At 34.3% G+C, this 15,293-nt stretch overlaps 1 protein-coding gene across 1 annotated transcript; it reads left to right on the top strand.

Moving 5' to 3' along the window:
- The first annotated feature begins 2,345 nt into the window (after nt 1-2,345).
- LOC135088207 (myrosinase 1-like) lies at nt 2,346-15,242 on the top strand. Its single transcript, XM_063983096.1, has 7 exons — nt 2,346-2,608; nt 10,822-10,937; nt 11,111-11,686; nt 11,804-11,898; nt 12,249-12,554; nt 12,939-13,180; nt 14,965-15,242. Exons 1-7 carry the CDS (start codon nt 2,559-2,561, stop codon nt 15,170-15,172), a joined length of 1,593 nt encoding a protein of 530 aa, XP_063839166.1. The 5' UTR covers nt 2,346-2,558; the 3' UTR covers nt 15,173-15,242.
- The last annotated feature ends 51 nt before the right edge of the window (nt 15,243-15,293 follow it).

Below are 15,293 nucleotides of genomic sequence, written 5' to 3'. Positions count from 1 at the left end.
TTTGTTACCGTTCCAACCTTACTGACGCAATTTAAATTACTAGCCATGGTAGAATGTAACCCACTTGATATCATTTCGTGAAACTACACTACATTACTCTGTGATTAGTGACACATCGCCTGCAGTTGAATTGTATAGGGATATTTCCAATGACGTTTTATGGAAACCGAGTAATATTTCTATCAAAACTGAACCGATGCTAATTATAGTTCTTGCAACTCACAAAGGCGAGTGAGATTTACTTGTGTGTGTAGATACGTGTACATGCACATAACGATAGTAATGTCTATCAAAACTTTTGAAAAACAATCAGTAGTGAGCCACCACACATGTAAAGCTCACTCGCCTTCGTACCTAGCTATTTACCTTATAATGAATAGGTACTTATTTCTAATCTAAGTGTAACTCATTTAGTTTGTTAATATCGTAGACATAAGGTACCGGAAAATTAATGGAGAGTCCAGATGTCGTAAATCACCATGCTTAATCTAATACCATTCTTCTTCCTTCATCGGTTAATCCCTGTCGGCTCGTATCCATATTCCTGATAATAATTCCCTGTTCTTTTTGTTTTTGCATTTAAAACACTGAAAACCATGTTAAATATTTTACTTTAATAATATTAGGTAAGTAGGCACTTATCTATTTGATAATCTTTTTAAAGGAGAACAATTAAAGTATTTGTACCATGTTACTTCTTTTGTTCTCCGGCCATTCAACTTTAAACATGTTAAATGTTTTATCATGTGTGCTTTCTTAATTACCTGTTACTGTGACGTACATGTTTCTATTCGTATGGAATTGTTTAAAAACAAAAGACTCTACATTAATAAAACGAAGGGATATTCTATAACATAGACAAAATCTTTCAAAATATAGATAAGCAAACATCAATATTCGGATTATTAATTAAATAGTTTAAATAAATTCCTTTGAAATTCATGGTACCTAATACCGTATTTGTCAAGATCATATTTGAAAAAAATAGGTTAGTGACTTTGAAGCTTGTATCTTGGAAGTGATAATGATCCCATGTTCGCGTGATGATTGCAGTCAACGAGATAATGACGCTGTGGGCTATTGAGAACTAAATTATCCAACTGCGGTGCTTATTGCTGATCCAATAAAGTACTTTACGAGTTGCAACTTTGTAAATGAGACATATTTGAAATACTTGGATAATGGAGGACTTGACAGAATTTTGAATAATAACTCGATGAAGAAGGGTGGTAGGTTGGGAAATCAGACCTCTGGAAGGCTAAATGCAAAGTACACAATACATAAATACAGTAAAAATGTTGTCTGATTTAAGCCCAGTCTAAACAATGAGGTCTGTAGATGCAAATGAGATATATTGCAGTTATGTAAGAATTATTTCATGCTTGTTAACATTGACATCTGGCTGCAACTGCAACCGTGATGTTTTGTTTCATTTCCATATTTAACTCATGTTATTGACTAGTTATCAATAGTTTAGCAAACCGAGTAAGGCCTGATTTGACCAAACTTTTATGCGAGAATAACTCCTGGTATAACTGGCATATTGACAGTTTCAGTATGGGAAATACATATGTCAAAATTGACGATTTATTCTGAGATTTAATATTTACTCTTGTTTGGTCGAATCCACTCTAAGTGGGCAAGTAAAAAAATCATATAAGCAACCATCTCCGGATTAATTTTTGATTCTGTGGTAATAATAGTACCCACCTAGTTTGGTAGGGAATTTTGGGATTTCTCTACAACGAACCTACTTACTCGTACCTATATCCGGGGAAAGCTGTCGTAAAACCTTCTACTCATAATAGGTTCAACGAAAGTATGCAAGTTCAAATCAGATGCGGACTGACGCAATCATTTCAATCATTCGACACAAACGATTAAATTATTATTGCATTTCTAAGATGATTGAGAGCATGATTTAGTTCAGGGTGACGGCTAAAAATGCGGTCTAGTCTACTCGAGTTAAAGTTTAGGTTCAATAACAAAAAAATTGAGATTTGAGACCTTACAATAGATCGATACGGTAATAGTAAGGTTTTTCGTTTCGTATAATATTTTATTCTAAATCGAGCCTGTGCAAGGCAATCCCGAGATCAATACAAATTGCTTGGTAATGTAGAGACGTAGGTAGATAGCATTTAAAACTCGTTATTTTAAAGCGCTACATTATACCATGCCCATTTTAGAAAGGACGCCGAATTCTTAAGGATAACAAATGAATAATGATAATGTACCTATTCCGAGTTTGAATGTTTCAGTGTCACTCTTATCAATTAATGCTACCTGTTGTCGTCAATGGGTTTTGAAATTGCAACGCTAACAGCTGTAACCTGCAGTATAGGCTTATAGTCGCAGGCGCAGTGCGCGGCGGAGATCCGTGCACGACACACGTACCCGCGACAATCGACCTTCCAAACAACAATCACTCCGCTCAATGACCATTTCCTGAGCCCTGGCCCATTGTAGAGCCATGTGCAGAACTTAAAGTTGTAAATTAAAACCTAAGTGATAATAAAAGTGATATTCTTTGTAAGATATTTTAGTGAATTTAAATAATGAAAATGTATAAATTAATATTTTTGATTGCTGTCTCTATTTGTGAAGGGTAAGTTTTAGTATTGAAATTAATGTTTTACCAACAACTTCGTCTAAGTCTAATAAGTCGAGGTTATATTAAATTTTAAGGAGCCTATTCAGAGGTTTCTTAAAATTTGATACAAGTTACTTAACTAATACATAACATATGGTGTTCGTAAAGTACTATTAACCAACTTCATTTTAACAAAACAATTAGATTTAGAAGTTATAAAATGACAATAAATTCAAGTTAAGTCTAATAGAGAGATAGGACGATCTCTTATATAGTCATGAAATCTCTGTAAGAATTGATTGGGCACCTGTAGGTATGAAAATACTTTTTTTTTGTAATGATTCAAACAAAGTAAAGCTATGTGACTATGGCGATTAGATAAACATTAATCAATACAGCCATGTAAGCATATTTTTGTACATTTAATCTTGGGTTAACTTCAGGTCGTGCTCATCATACCTACTAACATTTTGCTTATGGTGGCGATCCGACTGTAACAACTGCTGCAACACCATGTTTTCCGTCTAAACAACTGAACAAAACTGGTTTAATAGATACATGCTCTTTAAACTAGCGCAAAAAATTAGTTATCATATCAATTAATAATAAATTGTTATTATTAATGCATGGTTATTAATGTATACTTCACGTTTTGTTTAGGGTTCCGCTACAAAACGAAAAAAGGGTTCGTAAGTTTAAGATTTTCGCTGTCGCTCTGTAGAGAGATACCCTTTAACGACAGATTTTAACTTTTACTCAAGAATACATGAGTTATTAAATTAAAATTAATATCAAATACTATGTACTTACTAAACTCTTGCTTGAAGCTACAGGACTTTTCCCACCTCTCGTTCCCACCGCTGCACCTCCGTTTGTTTGAAGCTGTGAAAATAAATTAATATTCTAACTAAACGAATAAATGATGAAATAAATGACCTGTGTAACTCAACTCAATAAAATATAAATAATAATTTCCATTAATTGCTTTCTATTAATGTGTTTGTTTTGATATGATTACTTTTAACTGCAAAGTTATGTTTGATTTACTACTGACTTCAATAGAGAGTGCGAGTAATATGACGAACTCTATATAACGAACGAAACCCATAGCGCGCAAACCTTGCACACTTGACTGTTTTTTTAAATTTTGCTAGCTATTAACAACTTGTTTGTTTTTTATTTTATTACTGATTCCTATTAGATTATCAAAATTCATGGACATTTAAAATATAAACACGTACTTAAGCTTTAAGAGTAATTGATTTATATACTCAGTGGTTTAATAACGGTTTGCGGTCGGAAATAAATATAACCAACGTACAAAAAATATTTACGTGTTGACGTTTGTATTCATACATTAAAATCTACCTTCTGAGATAATGCGAGAAAAAGTGTCCACTAAGTAGAAATGTAGGTAGCATTTGCGACTAGGGGCCATCCATAAAGTACGTCACACGAATTTCATGATTTTTTGACCCCCCCTCCGTCCTTGTCACAGGTGGTCACATTTCTGAGACCCCCCCCCCTCCCTAGTGTGACGTCACATGTTTTGCAATTTCACATCGAGAAATTATTAAATTAACAGCAGTTCCGAAATTAGTTTTATTTTAATTTAAATTAAGTACTTTTTTTTAATGAAATCAACATTATATCAAATATTTGAAACAATTGAAATGTGATGTCACGAAACTTAGGACCCCTCCCACCCCTTGTCACACCATGTCACACTTTGTCAACCCCCTCCCCCCCTATTTACGTGTGACGTACTTTATGGATGACCCCCTACTTTGTGATATATTTTCTTATAGCGCTAAAGGCAATAAAGCATTCATTCATATTGTAAATGATAACTTGGTAATTATGTAAGTACCTTCATAATCCCAAGCTAGACGTACAGACAACCGCATCAAACCACCAAGTGCTATCTTAAAGTAGTGGAAATAGGTGTTATTTTTCAATAAAAAGTAGAGTCTGTGTGATGACTGTACTAAACCACCACCATATTTAATTAGGTATTACCTAGTGTTATCACATTATCTGGGCGTTTACAAGACAATAGGCAATTTTGTAGAATGAGGTCAATTGGGACAATTTCAAATGAATAGGTAGGTAGGATTAGGATACCTTCTTCACATAACTATATTTATTTATCTTTTTTGAGGTGCATTTCCGCGGAAGATTTTAAGCATAATCTAATCGTTTCTACATTACCTACACATTTCAAAACGTCTACAGTTACAGATAATTCTAAGAAACATTAATCTCTCAATAATGCTCTAGACATATCAATCTTACCAGACTTATGATACAGTATGATGAAGCCATTCTATGGTAAAACTATTTATCTCTTGGTAGGCAAGAGCTAATAAATACCTTATAATATTTAGAAGTTTCAATAAGTAACTCTATAGCAACAAGTTTTGATAAATAAGCTGTGGTGTAAGGCTTATTAACTAATAGTAACTATGTTTTAGCAATAAAGTAACTATTAGCAATAAGTTTGGATAAATACTCGTAACTAAAATTACACGCTCTACTCTATCCAAAATCGACCCTGAAAGACGCGTTATTTTTTAGAGCTGAAATATATATTACGCGAGTTTAATTGACTCAAAGGCTTACGAGTTTATTAACGAGTATAAGTAACACTCATTCAATGAACTTGTCTAATCGTTCACAAGTTGTTATTGATTTACCTTATGAAGTATATTTGTCAGGGCATTCCCTAACCGTAACCGCGTAACGAATTAATATTTGTTGACGTCAACAAGCCTATACTTTCCGTCCCCGTCGGTCTTCGTTATTCACCTGTTACGTTATGTTATTATTAAGGCAAATACATTTTTATGATGGATGGCATAAATAACCCCTCGTGTGAATTATTTTGTGTTCTTTTTTATACACTTTTCCTTATTTTGTTAGCAGGGTTGTAACGAGTTGTGTATTCGCTTATGATGTATTGTTCTCCTTACACATTATCTAATGGAGCATTGTCACTTATCGTATTAGAAATGGTATGTCTCTGAGTTTGATATAAGAACTTTTCGCTATTAGTATTTTTTCCGTCACAGGTATAGGTTATACATTTTTTATTAACTTTACTGATGCCATACAAACTCTACTTCAATGCTCATGTATGTGAAACATAGATTCCGGAAATATTTGATGGAATTTGAGAAATAACTCCGAAAATTTCATTACACAATGTTTCAGTTGCTAATTTTTCAGTCTTTTCTGTAGTTTTAAAAGAAATGAAAAATTTACTCGCACTAAAAGACTCTTAGTTTCTAGACAATGTTACTCATGGTAGAGTCGTTTAGGATGAAAGGAAGAACAGTTATGCGATCATAAATGAGGTTTCGTTTATTGTTACTCATGTACGTACAGGCATAATTCTGCATTATTCTACGATTCACATCCCAATGAATACCTACATGCTGTTATACTCCTTTTTACGTACACAAAGAGGGTTCATCGTAGCAAAAATGACACGGTCGATCACAAGATCCGGGAGCAAGATTATCATCTAGAAATAAAAAATATGCAAATAAGGCAATTTCTTAAATGTCCCGTATTATCTCGGATTGTTGTCCAATATAAATCGGCACTCTTGTAATGTCTGTTTCAAAAACTTGCAAGATGAGTCGATTATGTGGTAGCCTTACAAAAAAGAAGAACGAAATGATCCCAAAAAGGAAACAAAATTATTATAATTGATATTTTTGTTCATCTTTGAAGAATAAAAACTAGCTTACCTAACTCTACACAGCAGTAGGCTGCGTTCTTTAGTGGGTTATGTCTGTAGGTTGGTTTTATATTTATCTTTAGTTAGTAATTAGGACGAGTTTTTTTTTCGGTTTTAGGTCTGAAATTATCAACTTAGGTAGATAAGTACTGATAATGATTGGTATTTGGTAACCTAACATTGTATACCTATGTATAAAGAACTATGGGAGCGACAACACATAAATAAATAGGTACGCTGATTATTTACCGTTTGTATCGATCACATAGTGGTTTATAAACTACTGGTGGTTAATACTTTAATAGCGGTATTGTTTATTATGTGCTTAGAAAAACTCGAGGAAAAAATATTGATCCGGTTTCTTACTTTAAACTAATTGTTTTTACTTTTGTTACAACGGCTATTTAAGCTCATACTCTGGCATCTGTTTGTTTTGTTTTGCAACTAAAAAGGATAGTCGGATAAAACGAAGATAAGATTTATTATTTAATTATGTATAATCCTCTTAATTGATGGCAAAGAATAAACAATACATACGTTGACGGCATGTCTTAACGCTTTATGGCAAATGGTTTAAAATTAGACAGGCTTAAATATTTGTTAACCTACCTGTAATAATGGGAGATTTCCAGTGTTTATTAAATAAAGTCTGTTATGATTCCTATAAAAGTCTACTGAAAACTAAAATCATGAAACGTAACGTAACGTGTGACGTAATTTGTGGAAGGCCCCTTATTAGTAGTGGGTAATTTGCCTGCTTGTCTCTACATAGCTCACATGTGCCTGCGATATTTCTCATTTATGAATCTCTTTCATAGCGTATCAATATGAAAGTTTTCCTGAAAACTGAAATAAAAGTATTTCTTTCTCAACTTTTATGTGCATGTTATTTAACATTAGTTCATTCCTATTTTGCTATGTACTTAACAATAATGGCAAGAGATGAAGATACGTCATTATTTACCTTAACAGGCAAAAGTTCATCTGTGACTGATTTATGTTTGGTAGAGACATTGAGTTAGAGGTCAAATGGTAGGACTGTGGATATTGGTTATAAATCCGCCATTTTGTAATTTATTATTTTTGTTTTACTAATAAATATCCCTTTAACGCGAATACTTGTTTTAATATTGTAATTTATTAGGTTAGTAATTCCATCTATTCGAAGTGATAAAGCTCATAATTGCCTGAAGCAAATTGGTTGCTGCATAGCGACAAGCTGCTATGTGTTTAGTGTTCGACACTTATTACAGGCTGAATTTGATTACAGTCATACACTAATTAAGAAGTTTTATTAGTGATTATTGCAATTGCGCAATTTAGACCTTTGTCGGTCAACATCGGGTCATTACATTCGTGGCCTTGCGATATTTTATAGTTGAATGTAAAGTTAGTAAGACAAGTTCAATTAGTATAATTAATTTGTCCGAGATAGATTGTGACTGGTTTTTTTCATATCTTAAGTATTTCCCGCGAAACTTAATACGGTCATGTCGAAGGTTTTCCTGGCGGAAACTGTTACTCGCTACCTTTGAACGACAATGACCCACTTAGTTCTTTATATCCGATAGTAGGTATTGATAATGCCCTACATTTCTTCACACTTGAAGGTGAACGTACGGTCCTGAAGGCATCTGATAAAAAAGGCTTCGAATAGTAGGTACCTAATCTGCTAATGATTACCTATTATAAATCAATATCTATAATACTTATTTCTCAGATATTCTAGCTTATGATATTATTTTGCGATGAAATCTAGTTTCTATTTTCTCCCAAATACTTAATAATCCTTATTTCTTTCTACTAATTCATAAAAAATTAGTTCAACTATTCAGACTTAATTAAGAATTTAACAACATAGTACCTACCTACACGTTTCGCATTTACAAAAATAAAGTATTTAATTTTTGTTACTTCGTAATGTGTAAGACACACATTTTATTGCTTAGTAACCAAAATTATACTTACCTGTTCCTAAGCTGTAGATATTCAATATTTCTGGTAGCGAAATGTAGTCTAAAACCGGTTTATCTAATTCGAGAGCTATTCTGTCTGTCTAGCAATATTTGGATAGCTATCTAAGAAGGTATTTGCACTAATGATAAAATATGTAAAATGATTGTGGGCGAATGTTTGCCAGAGATAAATCTTTGGAACTACATAATGGTCGAATGGAAAGTTACGTAGACGAAATCTAAGAGTAGTAGGTATACAGGGTGTTAGGTAAATGGGTATATGAGCCGACACTAGCCCATGTTAACATGGGCATATAAATGGTATGGTGAAGTCAGAAAATTGATATCTTCATTTTAATTATTTTAATTTTCATACAAATCGGATTTAATAAAATTTAGTTTGTATGAAAATTAAAAAAAATTAAAATGATAATATCAAATTTCTGACTTCACCACACCATTTATATGACCATGTTGACATGGGCTAGTGTCGGCTCATATACCCATTTACCTAACACCCTGTATAGAGTCGCGAAAAAGATTTTTATTATTTAGGTAACTGAGAAAAGTCTTGGCTATGGATAACTTAATGATGATTTCTATAAACACCACTGAGCTAAAGATTCATTAGTTACTTTGTCCCTTTATAAAACGAGGGTGGTCGGCGCAGTGTCCCGGTAAGCGAAAGGTCGTGGGATTAAATCCCCAGGAAAATCTTCTTTGTTATAACATTGAAAATTTGTATATCTGGAATTTCGTGTCGGGATTTTGTTATTGTGCAAATATGGTTTATAGTTTTCTTCAACTTGCTAACAGATTAAATCAATTATTAAGTATAGAGTTTCAGAGGAATCCGTGTAAATATTTCCCTTTAAATTTCATATTTGGTGGCTGATATTGCTTGTTGTGTGGATAATATTCCCAGTAATATGGATATTCCTAGAAATCCCTACACGAGTTTAGTAATTTCATTTTATATTATTTTTAACTTTTTGTCTCTACCCTGTGATCCCTCGTTTAGTTTCTTTTCGTGTAAGTATGTCGTTCGTGGGATGTTTATTTTTTGTTTTTCCTCTTCTTTTAATTGTTTTGTCTCTAGGTCAAAGCCGGGCTATTCCTATTTTGTATGATCGTTAATAAGTCTCCTTATTAACTTCATGAGAGGATCTTTTTTAAAGTAGATTATTTACATTGAACTACAAAGTTTGCTTTAACTCGTGACCCAGGTTTTTTTGGCAATCGATCCTTTCAGAGATTCATTGCACTCTTCCGGCACCATTTTTATTCGTCATGTACTGGGTAGAATTTGCACTTTGTTTTGTTTGTACTTTCAGCAAAGTTCTTTGTACGCTTCTTTGATGCGGGTTTGTCGGTTATTTGAAAGGGTAAAGAGAGACAGAGTTTGTTCACCGGATGTTCATAATATCGCTGATAGAGCAAGTTTCATAGTTAGATAATCACATAATCTTCGGAATATCCAAACTAGGTATTCGACATTAATTTGCCAACATGCAATTTATTAGCTTTAACGTCCTTGACTTTATTTGTGTCACCTGATTGCAAACCATTAATTTCATCATTATGTTAACACGTAACGGTATCTAATGATTTATTTGTTGTAGGTAAGAATTAATTAAGCATTTTACGTTAATTGTACCTTAAGTTTTATTTATCAGTGGACGTGTAGGTACCCAATACGATATTTTAATTAGCAATTTAAAACCAAGAAGATTTTTGAATTATTATCAGAGATCTTGATTAAAAAGTCGTAAAAATTACAAGGACATTGTAGAATATATTTTATAACATGCATGCGAATTATACTTGCGTCTCTACAATTAACTTTTTGTTGTTGTTTTTATAATAATATCCTTTAGTCTTTAGCCTAACATGCACACACGAAGGTCAAAATGGATACAACACCCAAAAGGATAATGTAGAAAGAAACTATAAAATATTAGCTGTAGTTACATAAGCTACTATAATACCTAAGTATAAAACGATTGACTATAAAATACCTCGTGTCTTAGCTTAAAATACCTACCGAGCTTTAACAATCTCCGGTGTTTGTGTTTTGCAAGCAATTATGAAATAAATTATTGCAATATCAATCACGTTTTGTATTGATTTGTTTTGCAAATAAAAATGTGGTCGTTCGATTGTAATTGTTGAGATTATTCTTGTAAAGCATGGGAATTGAGGGCCGACTGATCGTTATATGTGTTAGTCAAGGATTTATATGCCTTAAGGCTATGTGTTTTACTATGATCTTTGGCATGTTATAGGTACCTGCAAGTCCTGCCACCAGCTAGCTCTAGATAAGTTATTATTTAGTTGGTAACGGCTTTGTGTAAAGTTAGATAGATATACCTACGTCTCGTTTTCAGGCTCTATCTACCTGTGATAATGTATTTAATTACCTCTGGTATCTTTAAGTAGGCAGTCGTTAAAATAGTACATTAACTCTTTAAGTATGTGACATTACTTTGTATTTAGATGATAACACATTCTATTCTCTTTGTTCACAGTGAGGCGTCATTAGATTTGGCTGGAGGCCCCAAAAACAATTATACATTTCCGAAAGACTTCGTATTCGGCGTGTCCACGGCAGCTGTGCAAATCGAAGGCGCCTGGAATACAGACGGTATGTCAGCTTGCCAGTTGTTACCCTATTAATTAGCTGGCAATCTAGAGATATTATAATAATGTTTCGTTTCCTTCATCACATTTGGTTGTCTAATTAATAAGCTCTTCCAGAGCCTATGACGAATAATTTCCTATGTTTGATGTTCACCACATTTTTTCTGCAATCCTCAGGAAAATCTGAAAGCATATGGGACCATTTAGTGCACACTAACAAGTCCTTCGTAAAAGATGGCAGCAACGCAGACGTCGCAGCAGACTCATACCACCTCTACAAAAGGGACGCCGAAATGGTCCACGAGCTAGGAGTTGATATCTACCGCTTCTCTATATCCTGGCCACGAATTTTGCCCACGGGTTTGACGAACGAAATCAACCCTCTCGGTCTTCAGTATTACAGTAATCTCATAGACGAGCTGCTCAAGTATAAAATTACACCCATGGTTACTATTTACCACTGGGATCTGCCTCAGAAATTGCAGGATATTGGAGGATGGACTAATGCACACATTGTTGACTATTACACCGACTACGCCAATATTTTGTTCAAGAATTTCGGCAGTAGGGTAAAATACTGGGTCACGTTTAATGAGCCAATGCAAACTTGCTTGGAGGGTTACGGAGGCACCTACAGGGCTCCAGCTCTGAATCGTCATGGGATAGCGGAGTACTTGTGCACTCACAACCTGTTGAAGGCCCACGCAAGCGTCTTCCATCTTTTCAACGACACTTATCGTCCGCAATTTGGAGGTGACTAATTAAATAATTAAAACTGAAAGACGATTAGCATATGAATTGATGTGACCAAATAATGCTGTTAATAGTAGCTATTGAATTTGTATTGAAATGTTTTAATCCTCATTTCAGGTGAAATTGGAATGTCTCTAGATTCAAATTGGGCTGAACCAAAAACCGATTCTCCTAGAGATAAAGAAGCTGCTGAATTGTATTTAAAAACCCATGTGAGTATAAGATATTAAAATAATCAAATAATAGGTACCTAGTTTGAATAATAATATTAGAACTACTTACCTAGTTTAGTATGTCAGAGTTAGGTTTAACTACGAGTACCTATTTCAGTTTTCTTTTCAGTACATTATCAGGAAAATACTTTATCTTTATTGTCTGCTAGACAGACATTGCTTTTCAGAATAGCATTGTTTTATGATACCGAAACAAACAATATACTCGTATTATTATCCTTTATATCTACGATTAAGACTTTTATCAAACAAATGTTTATACTATCTTTGAGTTTCTTGAGATTCAGTTTGTGAAAAAGATAAAAAACTATTTTTATAATATTTTCCAGATGGGTTGGTACGCGCACCCTGTATATTCTGCCGAAGGCAACTACCCTCCTGAACTTATCAAGCTAGTCGATGAAAAAAGTCGCCAACAAAATTACACAAGGTCACGTCTACCTAAATTTTCTCCAGCAGAAGTGGAATATATCCGTGGAACAGCAGACTTCTTTGGATTAAACCACTACACCACTTATTTACTCAGCATGGCTGACAAAGAAGTAGGTGCGGTGCCGTCACATGAAAATGACGTTGGCATCGTAAGAATTCAAGACCCAAATTGGCCTTCGATGTCTTCTTCAGCTTGGTTGAAGGTACATAATTTGACAATGAGTAGTTAGTTAGTACATGAGTCTAACCCATAGTCTAACCATATAATATAGTAGCCCTTAGACAGAAAAGTATTTCCGGACCGGAAGTCGTAGTGTAGGCAGATCGACACTATGTCTCGGTGGACGGATGATCTGTTGAAGGCCTCAGGAATTTCTTGGATGTCGCCAGGATCGGTCGTTGTGAAAATCCTTGGAGTTTATCCAGCAGTGAACGTCTTTAGGTTGAAAACAATGGACATACTCTACTCGACTTTTCTATCGAAACGATTAGGAAAATAAAGATTTCCATTTGTTTTATTTTATTTAGTACAATAAAGTACTCTACAAAATACGAATATCCTAATGCAGTATATTTTCGCTTTCCAGGTTGTACCATTCGGCTTCCGCCGCCTTCTCAAATACATCACCAAAACTTACAATGGCGTGCCAATTATCGTCACTGAAAATGGCTATGCCGACTTCAGCGGCGTCGAGGACTCTGCCAGGGTGTCATACTACAACCACTACTTGAACGCACTCCTGCACGCCATACACGAAGACCGCAGCAATGTCCGAGGGTACTTTGCTTGGAGCTTGATGGACAACTTCGAGTGGGATGATGGATACGTGTAAGTTATTCATTACTTTTATATTAGATCGAGTTATTATGATTATTAATATGACTATGATGGCTGTTATTTGTGTTCCGTTTTTTTAAATAATTTTAGAATCAGTGTATTATAAATTATTTCAACATTTTTAGGAGAAGTAAAGGTATATTTGCTACGTGCTTTTCTTCACTAAGAGGACAAATGATGCCTGTTTTGCCTGTTTAGTTCTGTGAATGATGCAACAGAATTGCTACTATGTATTTCTAAATATTATAAAGCTAAAGTTTCGATTACACAAAAAACTTTTAGCAACGAAGATATAAATTAAATATATCATTTGTTGCTTCACTAAGTTTCTTAATAGGCTGCCTAAAAAGGCGATACAGACCTTTGTATCTAATTTCACTATCTCAGCCAATTTATGCAAAATGTAAAGTAGAGCAACTTAAATTCTTTGTGTTGATGTTTGTGTGACTTTGAATCGTCTAAATACCTACTTAGCTACTTTGTAGTAGTCAAGAATAATTATTATTTCTTCGTGACAAGAGCGATAAAAATGTACTTGCCTTTATTTTTATTTTAACTACGAGTATAATTGCTGAAAATTACTAAGGCTGGGTTGCACCATCTTACTTTAACATCGACAAACGTACAAATCTGTCAAACTTCATACAAAAAACACCAGTTATCGTCAAAGTTACGGTCAAATAGAGATGAGACGTATTTACTAGAACAGATCCACACACTAGGTATTTTACAGTACTAGGCGGCATCTATTCCAATTTTTTAAATACTTGATCCACCTAGTATTTCATAAATTACACGATTTCCGACCCTACCATCAAAGTAATAGAGGTTATTATTGCGTAATCCGTAGTCGTGTATTACGCGCACCTAGTATTTCTCGCTAAGCTTATGTGCGAACGTAGAGATTCACTCCGTCTCTGTCTGACCAAACAAATTTGAGCGCGACGAAGCAAACACACACAAACGTAGTCAAACCATATTCATGTAAATAAGAAAAAATATGTAAATATCTTTATGAAATTGATATCTTTTAAATACGCCAACTTTTAAGTTGACAGTCCTAAGCCTGTTGAAGTATAAAGGGAGGAATTATTATTCAATTTCAAATTGCATTAATCTTGTATCTTTTCAAAAAAAGAATGTATTTTAAAGTCATATTACGTGGATTAGTCCGCACTAGTCGCGTCAAGTATGCTAAATTACTACGTACTAGGTGGAATAGGTATTTTGATCGAGTATTAATAAATACAAGGAATAGGTGCACCTAGTATCTTTACCTAGTATAACCCATCTCTACGGTTAAAAAGTTATGTGGTGCGGTGCAACTCAGCGTAAAACAAGTTTTTTTTATGATTTTGAAGTCTTGTTAGTTCATATGAAATTAATGGATCAGGCTAACAAAACAATGTCTATAGCAATAACAAAACAGCTGAATACAGTTAATTGTTATGCTCTATTAAAAAATCACAATCAACAACCTTAAAACTGAAAATGTTGCACTTTTGCTTATTACTAAACTTGCTGTGCATTACAGTTTCAGATACTGTCTCTAAAATAAATACTAACACTAAGGCGGGTTGCACCATCTTACTTTAACTTTGACAAACGTCAAAAATCTGTCAAAATCCATACAAAATACACCGGTTATCGTTATAGTTACGGTCAAAGTTAGATGGTGCACCTCAGCCTAAATAACGTGGAAATGTAATAAAAATCGTAGGAGTCAGTCAAACTTTCTATAATTTCACTCGTCATGTTTGTAAATGCATTTGCAGGTCCCGCTTCGGTCTCTACCTGGTTGACTTCAATAGTCCGAACAAGACGAGAACGGCGAAGCACTCAGCGAAGCTTTACTCGAGCGTGGTCTCCACACGCCGGCTGCCCGCGGACTACGACCCTGAGGACTTCACGGCCTTCTCGTCCGCCACTACTCTCACCCCGACCTTGCTTCCCCCTATCCTCCTATACACAATACTTTACTGATGCCCACGTGCACACAATACTTGTATATAAAACTGTACGTCTACTTATCATTAAAATTTAAGTAACAATATCGTAAGTTTTCAACTTGATCCCTTAAATTAAGATTAGCTTAAGACTTAAA

This window comes from Ostrinia nubilalis, chromosome 1, assembly GCF_963855985.1.
Source record: "Ostrinia nubilalis chromosome 1, ilOstNubi1.1, whole genome shotgun sequence".
NCBI lineage: Eukaryota > Metazoa > Arthropoda > Insecta > Lepidoptera > Crambidae > Ostrinia > Ostrinia nubilalis.
This window is presented reverse-complemented; position numbering and strand designations above follow the sequence as displayed.